This window comes from Acomys minous (genome assembly GCF_964271855.1).
Source record: "Acomys minous genome assembly, chromosome: 20".
NCBI lineage: Eukaryota > Metazoa > Chordata > Mammalia > Rodentia > Muridae > Acomys > Acomys minous.
In genome coordinates, this window is record NC_140502.1 from 19992108 (window position 1) to 20015356 (window position 23249).

A 23249-nucleotide genomic window follows, 5' to 3' on the forward strand; every position below is an offset into this window, starting at 1 on the left:
AGGTGTGCCCTCCATGTGGGGGTTCTAGTCCCGGAAGCAGTCAAGTTGACAACCACCACGCACTGTGAGCAGCTGGGTGGGTGCTGGGATTGAACCTGGGTCCTCTGCAAGAACAGCGATAGTTCCTAACCGCTGAGCCATCTGGCCAGCCCCTCAACCGCAATCTACAACCTTCTTCCACATCTAGCATTTTCCAGGCAAAGAAGAGAAGAGATCTCCAAGGCTCAAAAAAACTATATATATTTTTTTAATTGGGAAAACTGCACAAACAACCTACCACCCCCATCTTCAGGATGAGGGCAGAGGGCTGGAGCTCTGTTCCCTCCTCCCCTATGTACAATCTCTCAGAATCTGTCCTGACAAGGGGTCCCGGCTATGGGGGCCCCCATTTCCTCTTCAGACTCAGCATTCTCTTCTGTAAAACAGGCTCCTCGAGGAGAATCGGTGTTCTCTCTCTCTCCCCCTGGCTTCTTGCCACCACTGGGGCTGTCCGATTCCAGATGAGGAAGCCGAAGACTGATCATGGCCGGCCTCAGGGATGAGGTGCTGCGCCACACTCTTCCCCCAGTGCCTCCTCTGCCACCTCAGAGGCTACGTGGCTTCAGGCCCCGGGGACAGGAGGCCACCCCCAAAGGCTGCCTCGCGGTACTGGTTGGGGAACATGTTGCTGCCCACGAGGCTGGCAGTGCCAACGTCCCCAGGGCCCGGGGCTGCGAAGGAGTCCACCGTCAGGGGCTCGGGGCCGGGAGATTCCACAACCGTGACCCCTGCACACGCGCTCCCCACCACAGCGCTGGCAAGCGGTGGTGCTGGCGGCAACAGGTCCAACATGGTGAAGAGCGTAGGGGCAGAAGGGTCGTAGGCAAAGCCATCGTCCAAGAGGTCATGACCCCCAGGAGGCTCCAGCCCGGGAAGGGATACGGTACCAGGGAAGAAGTCAGGGTCTACCGGCTGCAGCGCTGATGGCGGGAGGAACAGGCCTAGTGAGCAGAAAAGAAGATCTGAATTCAGGCTCACCTCTGGCAGTAACTAACTTGGCCTCCATTGTGCTAAATGTATTCTATCTCAGGCCTTGAACCTAACCTGAGAAGGAAGTACCACCACTCTCTTCAGAGTGTGTGTGCGTGCATGCGTGTGTGCGTGTGTGCGTGCGTGCGTGTGTGCGTGCATGTGGGTGTGTGTGTGTGTGTGTACCCATGATGTAAGTGAGTGGGCATACCTGCTACCACAGTGCATGGCAGAAGGTCAGAGTTCAACTGTGGTATCACTTTGCTCCTGACTACCTTTATATGGCGACAGACAGTCCAGGCTTGCATGGCAAATGCTGTGTCCAACGAGTCATCACACTAGACCGTGTTTCTTTGTTTGTTTTCCTTTGTCTTTTCTTTTTTTTCTTTTTTCTTTTTAAAAGTTTATTTATTTATTATGTATACAGTGTTTCACCTGAACACCAGAAGAGGGCGTCAGATCACATTATAGATGGCTGTGAGCCACCATGTGGTTGCTGGGAATTGAACTCAGGACCTCTGGGAGAGCAGTCAGTGCTTTTAACCCCTGAGCCATCTCTCCAGCCCGCTTTTGGTTGTTTTCAAGACAGGATTTCTACGTGTAGTCCTGGTTGTCCTGGACTTGCTTTGTAGACCAGACTGGCCTAGAAATCACAGTAATCCTCCTGTCTCTGCCTCCCGAGTCTGGGATTAAAGGCTAAAGGTATGCCCAGAGGGTCCGTCTTAGTTAATGTGTTTGCCTTTGTGTACAATGGATATATTGTAAGGAATGTAGGTTTCCCAAGATCCTATCTTAATTTAAGGGGGATGGGGGGCTGGAGGGATGGCTCAGTGGTTAAGAACACTTGCTGCTCCTGCAGAGGACCAGGCTTAGGATCCTAGTCCCCACTTACAGCAGCTCAAATGAGCCTGTAGCTCCAGATCCTGGGGATCTGATGCCCTCTTCTGGCCACTAGGGGCAACTGCACACCCGTAGCATACTCTCTCACAGGCCTGCACACACACACACACACACACACACACACACACACATGCAATGAAGTGAAAATAAAGGCAGGATCTCAGGCCACCCAGACCACACATTGGATGCAAGTTCAAACCTGAAACCCACGTGGGCAAAGAAGAAAACCGACTCCTGTTAAGCTGTCCTCTGATCTCCTCGTGAAATACGCGTGCAGTATATATGCACCCAGACACATGCAAACAAATACATGTAAAAAAGAAACCCTTAAAAACAAGATACGGTCTCGGGTCTGGAGAGATGGCTCAGAGGTTAAGAACACTGGCTGCTTCTTCCAGAGGTCCTGAGTTCAATTCCCAGCAACCACATGGTGGCTCACAACCATCTATAATGTGATCTGATGCCCTCTGCTGGTGTACATGCAGGCAGAAAAAAAATCTAACAACCACCACCACCAAACAACCCAAAACCCATCTAAAACAAAAACAAGATATGGCCTCTTGTAGCCCAGGCTAGCCTCAAATGCGCTAAATAGCCTAAGGTGACTTTGAACTCTGGATTTTCTTGCCTCCATCTCCCAAGCACTGCCACGTCTCATTTGTTTACAGGATGCTGAGGATCAAAGCCAAGGCTTTGCACAGTAGGTTGCCTCTCGCAACAACGCTATAGAGGAATGTTAATTCAGAACATGGCAGTTCTGGCAAGAGATCACAGCCAAAGGCCTTCTAGGTCTGTGTGATCGGCTGGAAAGCAAGCGTTCCTTTCATCGAGGAGACAGAGGCAAACAAGATCTGAGTTCAAGGCCAGCCTGGTAAACAGCGTAAAGAAAAGCTTAGGTCCAGGACTGGTGATAACACGCCTATAATCCCAAACTAGGATAAAGTGAGTTTATAGAAGGGAGCACCCACGTTTGAAAGTCGTGTCTAATCGAGTGGCAGAAAAGGTGACAGATCGGAGGAAAGGGAAGCTACTTAAGGGCCATACAGAGAGGAGAGGAGACAGGTTGCAGAGAGAGAGAGAGAGAGAGAGAACTCAGCTAAAGACAGAGCGAGCCAGAGGAAGGGGAGGAGCCAGGAGATTAGAGCGACTGCTGAGTTAGTCTGAGGCCAAGCAGAGCCATTCTGGGACGAGAGAGAGGCCAGACTGAATATGTCAGCTCAGAGAGGAGTTTGAGCCAGAACAGCCAAGTTGAACCAGCCAGGCTGGATCTCAGCAATAACCAGAAAGAGTGAATTTAAGCCGGACAGTGGTGGCGCACACCTTTAATCCCAGCTCTCTGGGAGGCAGAGGCAGGCGGATCTCTGTGAGTTCGAGGCCAGCCTGGTCTACAAAGCGAGTCCAGGACAGCCAAGGCTAACACAGCTAGGCTACCCTGTCTTTAACAAACAAACAAAATAGATAAACAAATAAGCAAATAAGTAAAACATGTAGTTAGCATTCCTAGGCTGGTTTCTGATCATCACACTGCAGTCTTCAGTGACTTTGCTGACATAGTGGAAAGGAAGTCTTTTCTTCCATTGTTTTCTCGTGTGTGTGTGTGTGTGTGTGTGTGTGTGTGTTCAGAACAGGCCAGCAGGTGGCTGTGCTGGGAAAAAGGTCTGAGCCGGATTCCTTCCTTGTGCCAGCTGCCGTCAGGGTCGCTCTGACACACACACACACACACACACACACACACACACACACACACACACACCACAGCTCCTCACACAGCTGTCCTGCATTTCTGCCCAGCTGCAGATCCCCTACACTGTGACCTCGGGCAGTCAGGACACTTAACCTCTCTGAGCCTCTGGGTTTTTTTGGGTTTTTTTGTTTTTTGTTTTTTCCCCCAGAGCTGAGGACCGAACCCAGGGCCTTGTGCTTGCTAGGCAAGCACTTTACCACTGAGCTAAATCCCCAACCCCGAGCCTCTGGTTTTTTAATGCTATGAAGAGCACAGCACGGCAACTCCCTCATGAAGGTATGCAAACTAAGGAGTAAGCTCGAACACGGCTTAGGGCCCTGTAAAAAGCAATGGAGCCTGGCGAGGTGGCACAAACCTTTAATCCCAGCACTCGGGAGGCAGAGGCAAGTGGATTGCTGTGAGTTCAAGGCCAGCCTGGTCTACAAAATCCAGGACAGCCAGGGCTACACAGAGAGACCCTGTCTTGAAAAAAAAATTTGATTCAGGACTGGGGCTATAGCTCAGTTGGGGAGAGTGTTTCTCTAGCATGCATGAAGTCCTGAGTTCAATTCCCAGGACTGCATGAACCCAGAGTGACAATGCAAGCCCATAACCCAAGCCCTTGGGAGTTAGAGGAGAAAGGTCAGAAGTTCAAGGCCAGTCCTCTACCATTAGCCTGGGTGAGAGACCTTTAAAGTAAAATGAAATAACCGAGTTGGCCCCAGTGGTTCATAACTTCTCATGCCAGCACTTGGGAGCCTGAGATAGGATTATTGACACGCTGGCTTAAAAGAAAAAACAAAATTAGGGCTAAAATGGGGTGGTAGCCACCATGAACCCCAGCACTCAGGAGGCAGAGGCAGGTGGATCTCTGAGTTCAAGGCCAGCCTGGTCTACAGAATGAGTCCAGGATAGGACTACTCAGAGAGACCCTGTCTCGGAAAAAAAAATATATATATATATGAAAAAAAATCAGGCATGGGCTTCCTTTGGGCTCACCCAGGGAGGAAGAGACTGCAGACACCACACTCACCTGAGCTGTGGCCAGGCAGGAAATGGTCGAAGAAAACTGGCTTCTTTTTCCGTCGTTTGCTTTCAATCCCGTGTGGGTCTGGAGGAAGGTTAAGATGAAGGTTCCTTATCCCAATAGTCCACCCACCCCAAGCAAGTCACCCGTCCCCTCCAAGGGACATGGGGATGGGGGTGGGCAGGGGTGGAGGGACACACCGGAGCTGCTGAGCTCTCCAAGGACGTCAGGCAGTCCCCGCTTCCGCTTCTTGTCCACACCGTAGCTGTCTGTTGAGGAGAGAGGGGCATCACAGCCATGCATCAGTCAGTCGCTATGTAGACTAGGACAGCTGGTCACAGAGGTCGCTATGACAGTCACAGAGGTCGCTATGACAATCACAGAGGTCACTATGGCAGTCACAGATGTCACTATGGCAGTCGTTCACAGGTCACCATGACCGTCGGCCACAGAGGTTGCAATGACAGTCGTTCACAGAGATCACTATGACAGTCACAAAGGTCGCTATGACAGTTGTTCACAGGTCACCATGGCAGTCAGCCACAGAGGTCGCTATGACAGTCAGCCACAGAGGTCGCTATGACAGTCACAGAGGTCACTATGACAGTCACAGAGGTCGCTATGACAGTCAGCCACAGAGGTCGCTATGACAGTCAGCCACAGAGGTCGCTATGACAGTCAGCCACAGAGGTCGCTATGACAGTCAGCCACAGAGGTCGCTATGACACTCAGTCCCGGAGGTTGCTATGACAGTCAGCCACAGAGGTCACTATGACAGTCAGCCACGGAGGTCACTATGACAGTCAGCCACAGAGGTCACTATGACAGTCAGCCACAGAGGTCACTATGACAGTCAGCCACAGAGGTCACTATGACAGTCAGCCACAGAGGTCACTATGACAGTCAGCCACAGAGGTCACTATGACAGTCAGCCACGGAGGTCACTATGACAGTCAGCCACAGTGGTCGCTATGACAGTCAGCCACAGAGGTCGCTATGCCAGTCAGTCACGGAGGTTGCTATGACACTCAGTCACGGAGGCTGCTATGACAGTCGGTCACAGAGGCTATTATAAAGGTGTAGGGCTTGGTCTTCACCAACTTAAGCAAGTAGATTTCTATATCCTAAGTAGGATGAAAGCTCCACCCAGACGCTGCCTCGGGACTGTGCACTGCCTAGTCCACTTGCTTTCGCCTTCTCCCTCTCCCTCTGCACAGCGAGATGTGGAGACCAAGTGCCAATGTTGGTTATCACTCATTTGTCATCTGACTTTTTGTTATTGTTATGTTCCTTTGTTTTGAGATAGAGTTGCTCAGTAGCCTGTGGTTTGCTGGCCAGCCTGGGACTTGCTGGTTAGACTAGGCTAGCCAAAAAGTCTCAGGGATCCATCTGCCTTCCTCCACCTTCCCAGTGCTAGTGACATGCCACCCTGCTTGGCTTCCTCCTGGGGGCGGTGAGGGGGGTGCTTGGATTTGAACTCAGGTCCCCATGTTTGCAATGCGAGCACTTTACTCTCTGAGCTACTGCCCCAGGCCTGCTTTCTAGTCTCATTCTTCCTCATACCTACTTCCAAGGTCACAGACCTGGTCTCCAAGGTCGGGGGTGGGGGGTAGGGGGGGAGGAGCTGTGAGTGGTTACCATGATCCCGAGGCAGGTACGTGAAGGGCAGCGGCTCGCTGCACACCCCATCTGTGAGGCGCTGCAAAAAGACATTGACAGTCACAGGCTCCGAGATCTCCAGGTCCTCGTAGGGTGGCGTCTTGAACACGATGGCAATCTGCCGGTGGACGTCAGCTTGGGAGAAGTCGGCTCGGCCTTCCCAGGAAGCTGTGCTGAACACCACGGATATGTCCTCTGGCAGGGGGAGGGCGGGGTAAGGAGAGAGCTAAGCCGAGGAAATGGGATGGGCCGCCGAGTCCCTGCTCACTCAGCCTCCCCGCACCAAACCAGTATTTCAAATAATAAAACCACCCAGGGAGGCCGGGCGCAGTGGTGCACCCCTTTAATACCAGCACTCAGAAAGTACAGGCAGGAGAATCTTGATGGTTTGAAGGCAGCCTGAGTTTCAGGGCAGCCAGGGGTACGCAATGAATCTCTGTCTAAACCAAACCAAACAAACAAACAAACGAGCCAGCTCCCCAGGGTATCTACACAAAAGCAAGTAACACAGGTTGCGCCTTATAACGCAGCAGTTGGGAAACTGAGACAGATTGTGAATTCAAAAGTACACCTGGATGGCTAAATGAGACTGTATCTTGAAATTTATTGTATGTGCTGGGCGTGGTGGGAGGCAGAGGCAGGCGGATCTTTGTAAGGTCCAGGCCAGCGTGGTCTATAGAGCAAGTCCAGGACAGCCAAGCCAAGGCTACACAGAGAGACCTTGTCTCAAAAAAACAAAAATAATTAGTGTAAAAGATCTGGGGATATAGTTCAGTGGTACTGAGCTTGTCTTAAATCTACTAGAAGTGCTGGGCATGGTGGCGCACGCCTTTAATCCCAGCACTCAGGAGGCAGAGGCTGGTGGATTCATGTGAGTTAAAGGCCAGCCTGGTCTAGAAAGTGAGTCCAGGACAGCCAAGGCAACACAGAGAGACCCTGACTTGAAAACTAAAAAACTAAAAATAAAAAATAAAATAAAATCTACCAGAAGCAGGAAGGTGTTGGTGCACGCCTTTAAAACCAGCACTCAGAGGCGGAGGCAGGTGGATCTCTATGAGTGTGAGGCCAGCCTGGTCTACAAAGAAAGTTTCAGGACAGCCAAGGCTACACAGAGAAACCCTGTCTTAAAAAGTAAAATCGAACAAACAACAATAAAAAACCAAAACCAAAATCAAACAAACCAACAACAAAAGAAGGAAAATGTGAAAGAAAGACAGGAAATAACACAGCTGGAGTAAGGGAGGGAACACTTGCTTTGTCCCTAGAGGAGTGATCCTGAATGGAAAGTGGTTTGTCATTTTTGGTGGCTGGTTTTTCAGTTTTTGTTTTCAAGCCTATTTGAGGTAGAGGGTGTCCTGGACTCACTTTGTAGACCAGGCTGGCCTCGAACTCACAGAGATCTGCCTGCCTCCGCCTCTCAAGTGCTGGGATTAAAGGTGTATGCCACCACACCCAGCCCAAGGAAGAGACATTTTAAAACAAGCAAACGACATGAAGAGGACATATCTCCCATCTTATTTGCTTTCTTTCCCCTGTTATGATGGCTACCATAAAGCAAGAGGTTTCCTGTTTTTTTTTGTTTCACATTTTTATTATTATTGTTATTATTTATTTTGTGTTTGGGGGTATTTTTGTTTGCATGTATGTCTGTGTACCAGGCGTGTTCAGTGCTTGAGGGTGTTGGATCCCCTGAGACTAGAGTTATAGACTGCTGAGAGCTGCTTTATGGGTGCTGGGAACCAAGCCCCTTGTCTTGTGAAAGAGCAGCTGAGCTTTCTCTCTAGTCCCTTGTTTTTTCTTTTATTGAGAGTATCTGGAATTATGGGATGTGGTAGGTGTTCCAGCACTGAGCAGCACACATCCTGAACCCCTCACTATAGCATTTTAAGCAGGTGCTCTTCTGCCAAGCCACGCCCCCTAACCCCTCACTGGGGGATTCTAGGCAGGGGCTCTACCACTGAGCCACGCCCCCAGCCCCTCACTGGGGGATTCCAGGCAGGGGCTCTACCACTGAGCCACGCCCCCAGCCCCTCACTGGGGGATTCTAGGCAGGGGCTCTACCACTGAGCCACACCCCCAGCCCCTCCCTGGGGGATTCTAGGCAGGGGCTCTACCACTGAGCCACGCCCCCCACCCCTCACTAGGGGATTCTAGGCAGGGGCTCTATCACCGAGCCACACCCCCAGCCCCTCACTGGGGGATTCTAGGCAAGTGCTCTCCTGCCAAGCTACACCCCCAGCCTCTCTTAAAACATCTACGTGATTGCATTTCCAAAATGGTGGCAGCACCCTGAAAGAGCACTGCATGGCCCTGGTCAGCTCACAGGCTTCTATACCTGGCAGACGCAAGCTAGCGCAATAAACCACTGCCTGGATCTGCCTGCTTTTGCAGCTGGGGCCCTGACTCCCTTCCAGAGTGCTGACCTGATTAACCAACACCCTACCTCTGCCTCCATACTGTATGAGGCCTACAGACCCCCTCACCTTTTTGCACTTTGTCGCACAGCAAGTACAGCTCCTCACCGCCCGTGCAAGGTCCGCTCTCCTTGTTGATTCGGCAAATCCGCAGCTCTGATGTGTTGGTTGACTCTGAGAAGTGCAGAGGGAAAATCGAAAATTCATGCATGACACCACAGCGCTTGCTGACGTGTGAGAGAGACAGAAGAGTAAAGACACCCCATGTGGGTGGAACACAGGATGCTCAGCCAGGAGGGCACAATGTGCAATGGCCGGATTCCACTCTGAAGTCTGCTTAGTGTCTATCAAAAATGGGGACCCTCAGACTCAGGGAGACTTGGTATGTCCAGGGTGAAACAAGATCCCCACATGAGGGTTTACAACCTGAAATACTGTGTTTGGGTTTTTTGTTTGTTTGTTTGTTTGTTCCACTCAGTAGAAGTGATGGGACTCAGGCTCTTGCACTGGCTAGATAAGACTATGACTGAGCCACGCCCCCAGCCCCTCACTGGGGGATTCCAGGCAGGGGCTCTACCACTGAGCCACGCCCCCAGCCCCTCACTGGGGGATTCTAGGCAGGGGCTCTACCACTGAGCCACGCCCCCAGCCCCTCACTGGGGGATTCCAGGCAGGGGCTCTACCACTGAGCCACGCCCCCAGCCCCTCACTGGGGGATTCTAGGCAGGGGCTCTACCACTGAGCCACGCCCCCAGCCCCTCACTGGGGGATTCTAGGCAGGGGCTCTACCACTGAGCCACGCCCCCAGCCCCTCACTGGGGGATTCTAGGCAGGGGCTCTACCACTGAGCCATGCCCCCAGCCCCTCACTGGGGGATTCTAGGCAGGGGCTCTACCACTGAGCCACGCCCCCAGCCCCTCACTGGAGGATTCTAGGCAGGGGCTCTACCACTGAGCCACACCCCCAGCCCCTCACTGGGGGATTCGAGGCAGGGGCTCTACCACTGAGCCACGCCCCCAGCCACTCACTGGGGGATTCTAGGCAGGGGCTCTACCACTGAGCCACACCCCCAGCCCCTCACTGGGGGATTCTAGGCAGGGGCTCTACCACTGAGCCACACCCCCAGCCCCTCACTGGGGGATTCTAGGCAGGGGCTCTACCACTGAGCCACACCCCCAGCCCCTTACTGGGGGATTCTAGGCAGGGGCTCTACCACTGAGCCACACCTCCAGCCCCTCACTGGGGGATTCTAGGCAGGGGCTCTACCACTGAGCCACGCCCCCAGCCCCTCATTGGGGGATTCTAGGCAGGGGCTCTACCACTGAGCCACGCCCCCAGCCTCTCACTGGGGGATTCTAGGCAGGGGCTCTACCACTGAGCCACACCTTAGGCCTCATTTTTTATTACCTGGATTAAGCTTGATCAGTCGTCCAAGGTGGCCTTGAATTTACCATCCTCCTGCCTGAGCCTCCCAAGTGGTTAGGGTTACAAGCATGCATCACCATATGTTTGTACCACCTGACGTGAAGTCTTGTAGTACACAATTGTCCAGTCCTACCAGCAGTCCGTGTCCTCCTTTGTTAACATCTCTCAACGCTGGGCAGCAGTCCACCTCAGCCATGAGCCCTCTGTTAGGTCACGGGGAATCCTATGGCCTGGACCTGGCCAACCAGAGCATCCCTTCCCTATGGCCACTGCTGATTGGTCAGAGGAGCAAAGGACCAAACTCCCACCACTAAGAGGGTATGCAGAGGCTGTGAGCAAAAATTGCATAGTGTCAGGTATTGTACTGTATGCCTGCAATACTGCTGCTGAGGAGGTGGAGGCAGGAGGATTGCTAATCTGCTCAGCTAAGTAGTGAGATCTTGTCTTAAAATATTAAACAAAGGCTGGGCGGTAGTGGCGCACCCCTTTAATCCCAGCACTCGGGAGGCAGAGGCAGGCAGATCGCTGTGAGTTCAAGGCCAGCCTGATCTACAAAGCGAATCCAGGATAGCAAGTGCTACACAGAGAAACCATGTCTCGAAAAACCAGGAGAGAGAGAGAGAGAGAAACAGACAGACAGAGAGAGAGAATAGCTATACAAACAGACAAAGCGCAGACTTCTACAAGCATCCCTGGTGACAGTGCCCATCCCAGGCCTTGAATGGCAGCGTGGTATCTGGAGCTACGGCCCTCATCATGGCCCATTAGGGAAAGAGAGAGAACTGAATTAGTGCAGACCCAGCGCCCCTAAGACCGCGGGCACCAAACCACTACGCAAATGTAGCAAAACACACGACCAAAAAGCCCTGCTCAGGCATGCCACCGCTTGCTCTCTGATGCCTGAGAAGAGTTAGTCCCAGGGGCACGGCCCGCCCTTGACTCACTCTTGTCGTAGACGGGCTCAGAGAGGACGGGCTCCAGGCGGCGGAACTGTCCTTGCTGGTCGCGGTAGGAGGCCTGGAAGCAGATCCTGACCACGTTCATGTCCACCTCCTGATGGTTCTTCAGGGAGCCAGCTGGGAGAGGGCCAAAGGGAGGCAGGGTGACGGAGGGGAAGCCAGCCAAGGCGGGGTGGTGGTGCACGCCTGTCCTCCTGGCATTGGGCAGGTGGAAGCAGGAAGATCCAGCGTGCAAGGTTATCCTCAGCTACACAGTAAGTTCAAGGGTAGCCTGGTCTACGTGGAGACCTTGGCTCAAAAACCAAAATGAAACGCAGTGGGTAAAACCGCTTGCTGCGAAGCCTAAGACCCGGACTTCAGCTGTCCGTGGTGGCGCAGACCTGTAATCCCAGCCCTCGGGAGGCAGAGGCAGGCTGATCGCTGTGAGTTCGAGGCCAGCCTGGTCTACAAAGTGAGTCCAGGACAGCCAAGGCTACACAGAGAAGCCCTGTCTGGGAAAAAAGAAAAAAGAAAAAGAAACAGACCTCACTCCCTGGAGCCCACGTGGCAGAGGGAGAAAGCCGACTCCCCGCCAGGGTCTCCTCTGACCTCCACCAGCACGTCCACACCACGCACAACCCACAGGCGCACACACAAATTAAATATATATATATATATATATTTTTTTTAAGAGAAAAGAAGCTGGGTGACGGTGGTGGTAGCGCATGCTTTTAATCCCAGCGCTCGGGAGGCAGAGGAAGGCGGATCGCTGTGAGTTCGAGGCCAGCCTGGTCTACAAAGAGAGTGAGTCTGGAACAGCCAGGGTTCTGTGTAACACAGAAACCCTGCCTCATAAATAAATAAATAAATAAATAAAATATTTAAAAAAGAGAAAGGGAGGAAGAGAGGGAGGAAGGGAGAAAAGGGAAGAAAAGAAAACCAGGGAACAGGAGAGCTGGCAGGACACTCACCATTGTAGGGATCGATTCCCAGCTGAATCTTCCGCTCGATCGCAGCTTCGATTTCCTTCTTCCGAACGCACTGGATGCCCAGGTTGTTAAAGCTGAGTGGGAGGCAGGAGAGGCTGTGAGGGGCGCCATTATCTGGACACTACAGATAGCGACACACATGCTGCAGGCACAAGGCACAGAGGAGCCTGGGACAGACCCGGGACTTAAACTTCTCAGAGGCCATCATGCCAGCCAGGCTCCTTCATATCAAAGAAGGTGCAAAGAGGGGCGGGGGTGGAGTAGGGTAGGGGTGCTGGAGAGATGGCCCAGTGGTTAAGAGCACTGACTGCTCTTCCAGAGGTCCTGAGTTCAATTCCCAGCAACCACATGGTGGCTCCCAACCACCTATAATGAGATCTGGCGCCCTCTTCTGGCCTGCAGGTGTACATGCAGGCAGAGCACTGTATATGTAATTAATAGATAAATGACCTTAAAAACCCAACACAGAGCCGGGCGTGGTGGCGCATGCCTTTAATCCCAGCACTCGGGAGGCAGAGGCAGGCGGATCGCTGTGAGTTCGAGGCCAGCCTGGTCGACAAAGTGAGTCCAGGACAGCCAAGGCTATAGAGAGACCCTGTCTCGAAAAACCAAAAACAAACAAACAAACAAACAAAAAAACCAACACAGGTACAAAGGAAGCCTGGATTCTCTGCACTTGGGAGAGTGAAGGGGCGGGGCCGGGAGGGCATCCTGAATTGGAGGCTAGCCTGTGGTACACAGAAAGGCACTTGTTCCAAAAAATAACTAATTAAAAACCTCCATAAATGGCTTCGGTAGTGCTCTTTGCTCTGAGGAGGCAGAGGCAGGAGGATGAGAAGCTCAAAGTCAGGGATGCACCCTTTAACCTCAGTCCTGGGGAGGCAGAGGCAGGAAGATCTCTGTTCCAGGTAGCAAGTTTCAGGCCAGCATGGGCTACACAGCCAGACTGTCAAAAGGGAAAAACAAAACTGAAGGTCATCCTCAACTACAATGGTGAATTTTTCTTTCCGAGACAGGGTTTCTCTGTGTAGCCTTGGCTGTCCTGGACTCGCTTTGTAGACCAGGCTGGCCTCAAACTCACAGCGATCCGCCTGCCTCTGCCTCTAAAGGCATGCGCCACCACCGCCTGCCTTCTAGCCTGACTCTTTTTTTTGGTTTGGTTTTTCTTTTTTTTTTTTTTATAAATAATTTATTTAGTTTTATTTTAGTGTGAGGGTGTCAGATCCATTGGAAGTGGAATTACAGACAGTTGTGAGCCACCATGTGGTTGCTGGGAATTGAACTCAGGACCTCTGGAGAAGCAGTCAGTGCCCTTAACCACTGAGCCCCTTGTTTGGCTTTTCAAGACAGGGTTTCTCTGTGCAGCCTTGGCTGTCCTGGACTCGCTTTGTAGACCAGGCTGGCCTCGAACTCACAGCGATCCGCCTGCCTCCGCCTCCCGAGTGCTGGCATTAAAGGCGTGCGCCACCTCCCTTAGCCAAAATAGTGAATTTGAGCCATATGAGTCCTTGTCTCAAACAAACAAACAAACAAACAAAACTGGGGTTGATTCGATGGCTCAGCAGGCTAAGGTCTTTGCCAGTCAACCTATCTAAGGTCAGCCCTCAGCAACCACACAGAGGGAGGGGAGAACCGAGTCCCACAGGCTGCCCTCAGATCCGGAGTCCAGTGGCAGCTCTGAGGGTAGCTGTGCGTCTGTGTTCCGTGCCCTCTCTGACCCTCTGTCTCCTCTTAGATAAACAGAACGGGTACGGACTGTGTCTGGTGGTACCTGCTTATGGAGACTGAGACAGAGCATCTCCAGTTAGAGTCTTTTGTTTTGTTTCTTGTTTTTGGAGGCAGAGTTTCTCTCTGTAGCCCTGTCTATTCTGGACTCAATCTGTAGACCAGGCTGGCCTCGAACTCACAAAGATCCGCCTGCCTCTGCCTCCCGAGCGCTGGGATTAAAGGCGTGGGCCACCACGCCCGGCTCCAGGTAGTTTTTTTCTACAAGTTAGTTTTGACAACACATGGCAAGACCATGTGTCAAAAGGTAAAACAGTAAGCCAAAAGTGGAACAAGACGTGAGTGAGTGTGGCAGGTTTTCAGACCCAAGCAGGGCACACTACTGTATCCACACCTCACTTTCCCCATCCACCCAAGATGAGCAAGAGGGAGGGTCAGGCTAAGATGCCTGTGTCCGAGGCCAGGTGCTCATCAGTTTGCCTTTGGAACCTCCAAGCCCAGAGGCGAGAAGCTGGGGTCAGAGGTCAGGGGTTGGAGTCAGGGGCTGGTACCTGTGCCGGGGGCTGACGTGAGGCCGCAGCCGCACCCTGCAGACGCCGTCAGTGCAGTCTTTCCCCACGAGGCTGTGTGGGTGCACCCGGTGTGGCCAGTCCTTCCACACGAGGCACGCCGTCACCTCCACCTCCCGCAGCCCGCCACAGTCTCGAAGCTGCAGGAAGACAAGGGCTTGTTGGGATTTTGTGGGTCCCGGTCACCATCCAGATTTCCCTGGGGCTCCCTTGTTGCTACCCCCACCTCTTTTTTTGTAGATAAATCAGGGAAATGTTTTGGTTAAGATCACTCTCCTGGCTGCATGTGGTGGCGCACGCCTTTAACCCCAGCACTCGGGAGGCAGAGGCAGGGGGATCGCTGCAAATTTGAGGCCAGCCTGGTCTACAAAGTGAGTCCAGGACAGCCAAGGGTACACAGAGAAACCCTGTCTCGAAAAAACAAACAAAAAAAGAAAAAACAAACAAACAAACAAACAAAAAATCACTTTCCTGGCCAGACGTGGTGGCACACGCCTTTAACTCCAGCACTCAGGAGGCAGAGGCAGGGGGATCACTGAGTTTCAGGCCAGCCTGGTCTACATAATGACACCAGGATAGCCAAGATTGCACAGAGAAACCCTGTCTCAAAAATGAAAAAAATAGCCGGGCGTGGTGGCGCACGCCTATAATCCCAGCACTCGGGAGGCAGAGGCAGGCGGATCGCTGTGAGTTCGAGGCTAGCCTGGTCTATAAAGCGGGTCCAGGACAGCCAAGGCTACACAGAGAAACCCTGTCTCGAAAAACAAAAAACAAAAAACACAAACAAACAAAAAGATCACTCCCCTGTGCAGAACCACGTCAACAGTGACTACAGAACCTTGCAATGTGCTGTCTATCCACCTCTCTCCTTCTCTCCCCTACTTACCTCTTTGTTGAATTTTTTTTTTCTAAGACAGGGTTTCTCTATGTAGTTTTGGCTTTGTAGACCAGGCTGGCCTGGAATTCACAGTGATCCGCCTGCCTCTGCCTCCCATGTGCTGGGATTAAAGAAGTGCATCACACACCAACTGGCTTTGGTGGAATTTTTTTTAACATACTTTTTTTTTCTTTCAGGTTTTCGAGACAGGGTTTCTCTGTGTAGTCTTGGCTGTCTTAGACTCACTTTGTAGACCAGGCTGGCCTTGAACTCAGAGACCCACCTGCCTCTGCGTCCTGAGTGCTGGGATTAACACATACTTTTTGAGACAAGCTCTCACGCACTCAGGTAGCTCAGGCTTTCCCCTTATTTGCTAGGTATCAGAGCTGTCCTTGAACTCCTGATTTTTCTGGCTCAGCCTCCCAGGTGCTACATTGCAGGGGTGAGCCACCATGTCCCGCTTTTCCTTGGATATTTGAGATAGCCCTAATGTCTCCCAGGCTGGCCTTGAACTCACTACGCAGCTGAGAGTGAACTTGAACCCTTGATCCTCCTGCCTCTACCTCTAGGGTGCTGGAAGGCCTGCTCACAGCATCCAGCTTTGAGGGGTGGGGAGAGAAGACAGGGTGTCACTACGTAGATCAGGCTGGCCCCAAACACATAGAGATCTACCCAGCTCTACTTCCCAAGTGCTTGGATGAAAGGCCTGTGCCAGCGTGCACAGCGGATGTAGTCCTAAGAGTAAACACAGTCAGTCGGAGACAGACAGATAGACAGACAGGCAGACGGGGGGCCAAGCTAGGTGGACAGGATGGCATACGACAGTCCACCTAACTTTGAAGGCTGAGGCAGGAGGATATCCTCTTGAATCTTGGAGTTTGGGGTCAGCCTGGGAAACATTTTAAGATGCCAGTTCAAAAAAACAAACAACAATAACAAAAATAACAAGCACTCACAACACAACAACAAGCACTTACAACGAAGAAAAACCAGGCCTGGTAGTATAAGCCTGTAATTCCAGCTACTCTCAAGCTGAGGAAGAAAAAGGTAAGTGTCAATCTGGGCTACAAGTGTGTGACTAAATATAAAAATTAAAATCAGAGCCAGGAGTGGTGGCGCACGCCTTTGATCCCCAGCACTCAGGGAGCAGAGGCAGGTGGATCGCTGTGGGTTCAAAGTCAGCCTGGTCCACAAGGCATGTCCAGGGCAGCCAAGGCTACACAGAGAAACCCTATCTCAAAAAAACTAAAAAAAAATTTTTAAAAGCTCTGTTTTGAAATTAACTAATTAATTAAATGAAAAGGCCGAGGTGTAGCTCAGTGGTAGAGCCCCTGCCTAGAATCCCCCAGTGAGGGGCTGGGGCGTGGCTCAGTGGTAGAGCCCCTACCTAACAAATACAAAAGCTTAGGTTCAATGCCCATTACTGGGGGAAAAATGCAGCAGAAAAACTGATTTCTTTTTTACAGAATGTGTTGTTTTTTTTTTTTTGTTTGTTTGTTTGTTTTTTCGAGAGACAGGGTTTCTCTGTGTAGCCTTGGCTGTCCTGGACTCGCTTTGTAGACCAGGTTGGCCTCGAACTCACAGCGATCCACCTGCCTCTGCCTCCCAAGTGCGGGGAATAAAGGCGTGCACCACCACGCCCGGCTCGAAAAACTTCAGCAACCATAGGTGATGGAGGAGACAAAACTAACCCCAGTAGACCGCCCGATGCGACTCTCCATTTTCCTATGCATCCATCTCTGGGACCTGCTAGCCTCAGAGTCCCTGAAAGCAACCCTGAATTGCAAAGACCTAGTCTGCGACATACACTTCACTGAGGCGTTAGAGTGAGTGCTTCCCTCTAGCGGCGAAATGGGATGTTGCAGGTAACTTTGCTTGCATCGTCTTTGGGAGCCAGATGTTAGGAACAGCCTCACACAAGCATCCTATCTCATATGATCCGTTGCCGTGTTTTTGTTTGTTGAGACAGGGTTTCTCTGTGTAGTCTTGGCTCTCTTGGACTCACTTTGTAGACCAGGCTGGCCTCGAACTCACAGAGATCCACCTGCCTCTGCCTCCCTGAGTGCTGGGATTAAAGGCGTGCGCCACCACCACCACCATCAGACCTCGATAGCTGTGGTTTTAAAGAAAAGGCTACACTCTGTAATCCAGGCTGGCCCCCACAGTCTCCGTAAGAGCTGGGGGGTTGTATGTGTGACCCACCACCCCAGCAGCTTTTGAGGTTTGGGGATGTAAGCGCAGCGATCCTATGTCCAGGCGCCACGGCAAGGGTAGGACACGCACCTCGATGGCGGGCAGCGTCTTGCTGGCTTCGGTGCTGCTCTCCCCGAGGATGCTGCCGGCCGAGCGGCCTTCGCACTCGTAGCGGAAGCGCATGCCGCGCTGCTTGGGCTGCTCCGTGATGACCAGGTGCGGCCGTGGGCCCGGGCCGGGTGACACAAGCCTACCCAGCGTGCAGCTCCAGGGCGGCGGCGTGGCGGGAGGCGGGGGCGCAGCTGGCCCCAGGGTGACGCTGCTCAGCGGGGTGGGCCCGCGGGGCACCAGGCGCGGCATCTCGCCCAGCTGAGCCCCGTCCAGGCCGAACCCTTTCTCTTTAATGTATTCGTCGATGATTTCTGCGGGACAAGCAGAAGGGTGAGGCTGAGGGAGGACAGGGGTGAGCCCCCCTTCCTGCCTTCTCACACCTTACCTACCCTTGAGGTTTTGGGGTTTTTTGGTTTTTTGTTTTGTTTTTTGGGTGAGTAGGGGTTGTTGGTGTTTGTTTTTGTTTTCCTGAGATAGGGTCTCATTGTGTAGCTGTGGCCGGCCTCGAACTTGCTATGTAGACTAGGCGCACACAGGAAGATCCACCCTGTTCTGCTGGGATAAGCCATATACCTGCACTTTGCCCTTAGTTTTTGCTTGTTTGGTTTGTTTCGGGGGGTTATGGTTGTTGTTGTTTCTGTTTTTTGTTTTTGTTTTTCGAGACAGGGTTTCTCTGTGTAACAGCCCTGGCTGTCCTGTATTCGCTTTGTAGACCAGGCTGGCCTGGAACTCAAGAGATGGGCCTGCCTCTGCCACCCGGGTGCTGGGATTAAAGGCGTGTGCCACCACCGCCCCGGCTTGTTGTTTTGTTTTGAGACAGGGTTTCTCTGTGTAGCTCAGGCTGTCCTGGAGTTCGCTCTGTAGAACAGGCTGGTCTCGAACTTACATTTTCCTGCCTTTGCCTCCCAGAGTGCTGGGATCAAAGATGTGAGATACCACCTGGCTCCTCCTTGATTTTCGTAAAGGTTTTGTTTTTGTTTTTTTCTTCTCTTTGTATGTGTGTGCGCGTGTGTTGCCTGCATACCTATCTGTGCACCACTAGGTAAAGCCAGTGCCCTCAGTAGCCAGAAGAGGGCGGCAGAACCCTTAAAACTGGAGCTGGGAGTCTGTAAGTGCTGAGCTATCTTTCCAACCCTCTGAAGATTTATAAAATTATGCATATGCGTGTGTCCACTTAGGGGTGTGTGCCAAGGAGTGGCCGGCCTGCAGAGGCCTGCAGAGGGCCTCAGATTCCTAGAGCTGGCATTACAGGTGCTTGTGAGTCTCTCAACACGAGTGCTGGCAACCACACTAGGGTTCTCTGCAATAGCAAGTGCTCTTAGCCACTGAGCCGGCTGCCCAGCCCCTCGCCCTTGTGTTTCTGAAACAGGTTCTCCCTGTGTAGCTAAGGCTGTTCTCCAACACAAAATCCTCTTGCCGCTGTCTCTCTAGGGCTGGGATTACAGACACGTGCCACTAGGAGGAACTCTGGACAGCACGTCCACCCCTGTGCCTCTATTTCAAAATCGTATTTACTTCCTCGATAGGCTCCTTCTCCCCCTCCCCGCCCCCCGCTCCATCCCACCATCTCCCAATTGGACAAAGGCAGTTGCCAACGCTCCTTGGGTCCTGCCTTTTGTCCCTTGTATTTGTTCATTTCATGCACCCAAAGGGAGTTTGTTAGTACCAACCCATCCCTCTTTTGCCTTGAAGCCCCTCATGGCCCCAATCCCCTGCTAGTAAAGTCCAACAGTGTCCCCACATAAAACTTGCTTCAAATGTGGATACAGTTCACTAGTAGAATCTGCCTTACAATCAGCCAGTGAGGGGCTGGGGGCGTGGCTCAGTGGTAGAGCCCCTGCCTAGAATCCCCCAGTGAGGGGCTGGGGGCGTGGCTCAGCGGTAGAGCCCCTGCCTAGAATCCCCCAGTGAGGGGCTGGGGGCGTGGCTCAGCGGTAGAGCCCCTGCCTAGAATCCCCCAGTGAGGGGCTGGGGGCGTGGCTCAGCGGTAGAGCCCCTGCCTAGAATCCCCCAGTGAGGGGCTGGGGGCGTGGCTCAGCGGTAGAGCCCCTGCCTAGAATCCCCCAGTGAGGGGCTGGGGGCGTGGCTCAGCGGTAGAGCCCCTGCCTAGAATCCCCCAGTGAGGGGCTGGGGGCGTGGCTCAGTGGTAGAGCCCCTGCCTAGAATCCCCCAGTGAGGGGCTGGGGGCGTGGCTCAGTGGTAGAGCCCCTGCCTAGAATGCCCCAGTGAGGGGCTGGGGGCGTGGCTCAGTGGTAGCACCCCTGCCTAGGATTCCCCAGTGAGGGGCTGGGGTGTGGCTCAGTGGTAGAGCCCCTGTCTAGGATTCCCCAGTGAGGGGCTGGGGGTGTGGCTCAGTGGTAGAGCCCCTGCCTAGAATCCCCCAGTGAGGGGCTGGGGGCGTGGCTCAGTGGAAGTACACTGCCTAGAATCCCCCAGGGAGGGGCTGGGGGCGTGGCTCAGTAGAAGTACACTGCCTAACCTGGGGGATGAATTTGAGCCTTCCCTGGCCTACATGGCAATATCGTGCCTCAACTAAAGGAGCAGAGGGATGTAGCTCAGTTGGTAGTTCAGTTGGCCCAGGATGCACAGGCATCAAGCCCTGGGTCCTACCTCAGGACTGCATCCAACCCAGCCCCAGGGAGGCGGAGGGAGGAGGAGCATCCTCCATTACACAGCTTTTGGTTGGTTGGTTGGTTTTGGTTTTTGGAGACAGGTTCTCTCTGTGTAGCCTTGACTGTCCTGGACTCAGTCTGTAGACCAGGCTGGCCTCGAACTCACAGAGATCCACCTGCCTCCGCCTCCCGAGTGCTGGGATTATAGGTGTGAGCCACTGCGCCAGGCTATATACAGTTATTTTAAGGCCAGCCTTGGCTACTTTTTATTTTTTTATTTATTTGTTTATTTATTTATTGGTTTTTCATGTCAGGACTTCTCTGTGTAGCCCTAGCTGCCTGGAACTCACTCTGTAGAGCAGGCTTTACTTAAACTCAAAGATGTATCTGCCTCTGCCTCCTGAGTGCTGGGACTCAAGGCATGTGACACCAGCTTACGCTACATGAAACTCTGTCTCAAATAAACAAACAAACAAACAAACCAAATCTCTCCTTGAAGTCCGTTCTCTCAGAGAAAAACCAGCCGCATCCCTTCCGTTTCCTGTATGCACCTAACCTGGTCACCTTCAGGGCCATGAACTTGTTCCTCCTCTTTCCTGGTTCCCAGATTCCCCTCCATTCAACCCATAAGGCACTGTGTCTTACCACCTTCTGTGAAAGCCACACTCCTTTACCTCTCCCTCTCTCTTTTCTTTTTTTCTTTTGTTTTGTTTTTTTTTTGTTTGTTTTTTGTTTTTTTTTTTTTGAGACAGGGTCTCTCTGTACTAGTCTTGGCTGTCCTGGACTCGCTTTGTAGACCAGGCTGGCCTCGAAGTCACAATGATCCACCTGCCTCTGCCTCCCGAGTGCTGGGATTAAAGGTATGTGCCTCTCTGTCTTGGTTTGTTTGTTTGTTTGTTTGTTTTTTATTCTTTGGTTTTTGTTTTGTTTTGTTTTTTTCTTGACAGGGATTTGCTGTACATCCCTGGCTCTCCTGGACTCGCTCTATAGACCAGGCTGACCTCGAACTCAGATTCTGCCTGCCTCTGCCTCCCGAGTGCTGGGGTTAAAGGTGTGTGTAAGCTGCTGCAGACACCACCACCTGGCTCAAATTCTCTTTGCCCCTGCTGTAAGCCCCTTGTGAGTACTGATGGAGGTGTGCCTGGCTGTGTCTTCCCAGGCCCCTCCCTCACCTTCCTACCCTCACATTTCTTTCTTTCTTTCTTTCTTTCTTTCTTTGTTCATTTTTCGAGACAGGGTTTTTCTGTGTATCCTTGACTGTCCTAGACTTGCTTTGTAGACCAGGCTGGCCTCGAACTCACAGCGATCCTCCTGCCTCTGCCTCCCTGAGTGCTGGGATTAAAGGCGTGCGCCACCACCGCCCGGCCACATTTTCTTTCTCATTCTCTGTTCTTTTGTCTGCTGATTCCCCAGGCCACACTGTTAGCTCCTGCTAGTTAGTTAGTTAGTTAGTTTTGTTCGAAGCAGGATTCCCAGTGGGCCTGGCACGGGGCCTCGTACAAGGAGGATCCATGCCATCCGCGAGTGAGCACTGGCTACAGAGCGCGGAAACACAGACACCGCTGCGTGCCTGGCCTGTGGGAGAATGACCTTGCTCTTAGGTCCTCAATAGCCCCGGCATCACCTCAGGAGGGCCTGTTCCCACTACACGAGGAAGGCCTGTCCCAGCTCTACCAACCTCTGGACCCTCAGCCCCCCCCCCACGTTGCCTTCACGTACTCACCCAATTCATCTGTGGAAGGAAGAGAAAAGAAAGGTGAAGGTCAGACACGGTCAGACTTGACTTCTAACACAGACTCCCCCCACCCCTGTCCCCAGGGTGGACTCGCTGGGCCTTCCACCCCCAGCCTCCTTTACCCTTTTCCAGGCTAATCTTTCAGCTCTTAATGTTGGGGGCCCAGCACCAAGGTATCCCCAAAAAGAACTCACCCCCACCCCCCAGTAAAACCCTTAGACCAGGGATGAAAGTGTTGCCAGGAACTCGTGGAAAAGCAACAAGGGGGGGAAAGGGGGGACTGTAGAGGGGGGGCTGGGGACCTGGGGGAGGCGCAGAACTGATAAACAGAAGCAATTTTATAATTTTTGCTTGGGAGCCTAGCCTTTAACGGCCGAGCTGTCTCTCTAGCCCCACAAGTAGTCCTAAATACACCGTGTATAGGTTCCATCAAGTCCACCCTGGGCCTGAAGAAACCATCAAACCCAGGGCGCCGCCTGCTCTGTACCCTAGCCCAGCCCCCAAAATCTCAGGCTCGCTCCTACTTTGCAGAATAGGTGGGGGGGGGAGGGTAGCCCCCAGTGAGGCCCTGTCACCTCCCCCAAGAAAAACCAACGACGACGACAATGACTTAACCGAAACCAACCTCCCATCCTTCCCCAGGGGAAGCCAACAGGCCCAGAAGTCACACAGCAGGGACGGGGTCACGGAACCAAGCAACCGTCCCACCTAGAGTCACTGTGAAGGCTTCTGGCTGGGGACTGATCACGTCGCAGCTGGTCCTATCAGCTCGGAATCAGCCGGATCTCTCCTCCTCCCTCTCCTCCCCCGCCCTTCCGCTTTCTCCTTTCTCCACACTCCAGGAGTGGCTCCCGAACAGCCAGAACTTTGCCCTTTGAGGAGGCAGTTTTCATGTATGTACCCTTTCTCTCATTTGATCTGTGAGGTCAGTAGATGCCAACGCCCCTTCCAGTGAAGGTGTGGAGTTGTCGGGCAGGGGAGGGGATAGCGAGGCTTGGGGAGGAGAGGGGACCTGACAGGACCAACCTCAAACTTCTGGGAAACCCTTCTCAGATATCTGTGGTGGATGAACCCGGAGACGCAAAGACGAATTTGAACTTGCAGGTGATGTGACTGCAATCCCAGCGCTGACAGGCTGAGGAGGAAGGACTGCCACTAGTTTGAGGCTAGCCTGGGCTACATAGTGAGCTACCAAGGGAGACCTTATCTCAACCAAACCAAACTCAAACTCAAGACATTCTGCTTGGGGTGGGAGCAGGGGGAGGGGCGGGGGCAGGGGAAGGGGGGCAGGTTCTTGAGGTTCTTGATAGACTTTCGGGAGCCGGGCACGGAGGCACACCACTG

General features: G+C 52.8%; 1 protein-coding gene and 2 long non-coding RNA genes across 5 annotated transcripts in view; 2 read left to right on the forward strand and 1 right to left on the reverse strand.

Moving 5' to 3' along the window:
• Positions 1-23249, forward strand: part of LOC311591622 — a 306130-nt gene that overhangs the window by 92203 nt on the left and 190678 nt on the right. The window lies entirely within an intron of this gene.
• RELB (RELB proto-oncogene, NF-kB subunit) overlaps positions 217-23249 on the reverse strand; it is a 28236-nt gene continuing 5203 nt past the window's right edge. The window contains exons 3-12 of one of the 3 annotated variants that reach the window (XM_084771394.1): positions 21894-21902; positions 17538-17869; positions 14360-14517; positions 12066-12157; positions 11101-11232; positions 8801-8905; positions 6297-6512; positions 4859-4927; positions 4665-4742; positions 217-980 (exon numbers count right to left, since the gene is read on the reverse strand). In XM_084771394.1, the coding sequence (XP_084627520.1) occupies positions 592-980; positions 4665-4742; positions 4859-4927; positions 6297-6512; positions 8801-8905; positions 11101-11232; positions 12066-12157; positions 14360-14517; positions 17538-17869; positions 21894-21902 (1580 nt within the window). In that variant the 3' untranslated portion in view covers positions 217-591. Of the gene's footprint in view, positions 981-4664; positions 4743-4858; positions 4928-6296; positions 6513-8800; positions 8906-11100; positions 11233-12065; positions 12158-14359; positions 14518-17537; positions 17870-21889; positions 21903-23249 lie in introns of all 3 variants that reach the window. The other 2 variants (XM_084771396.1, XM_084771395.1) reach the window with 2 other exon arrangements.
• Positions 4935-5343, forward strand: LOC311591621. The gene is made up of 2 exons (XR_014777147.1): positions 4935-5231; positions 5274-5343. It is a non-coding gene; the product is annotated as an uncharacterized lncRNA (long non-coding RNA).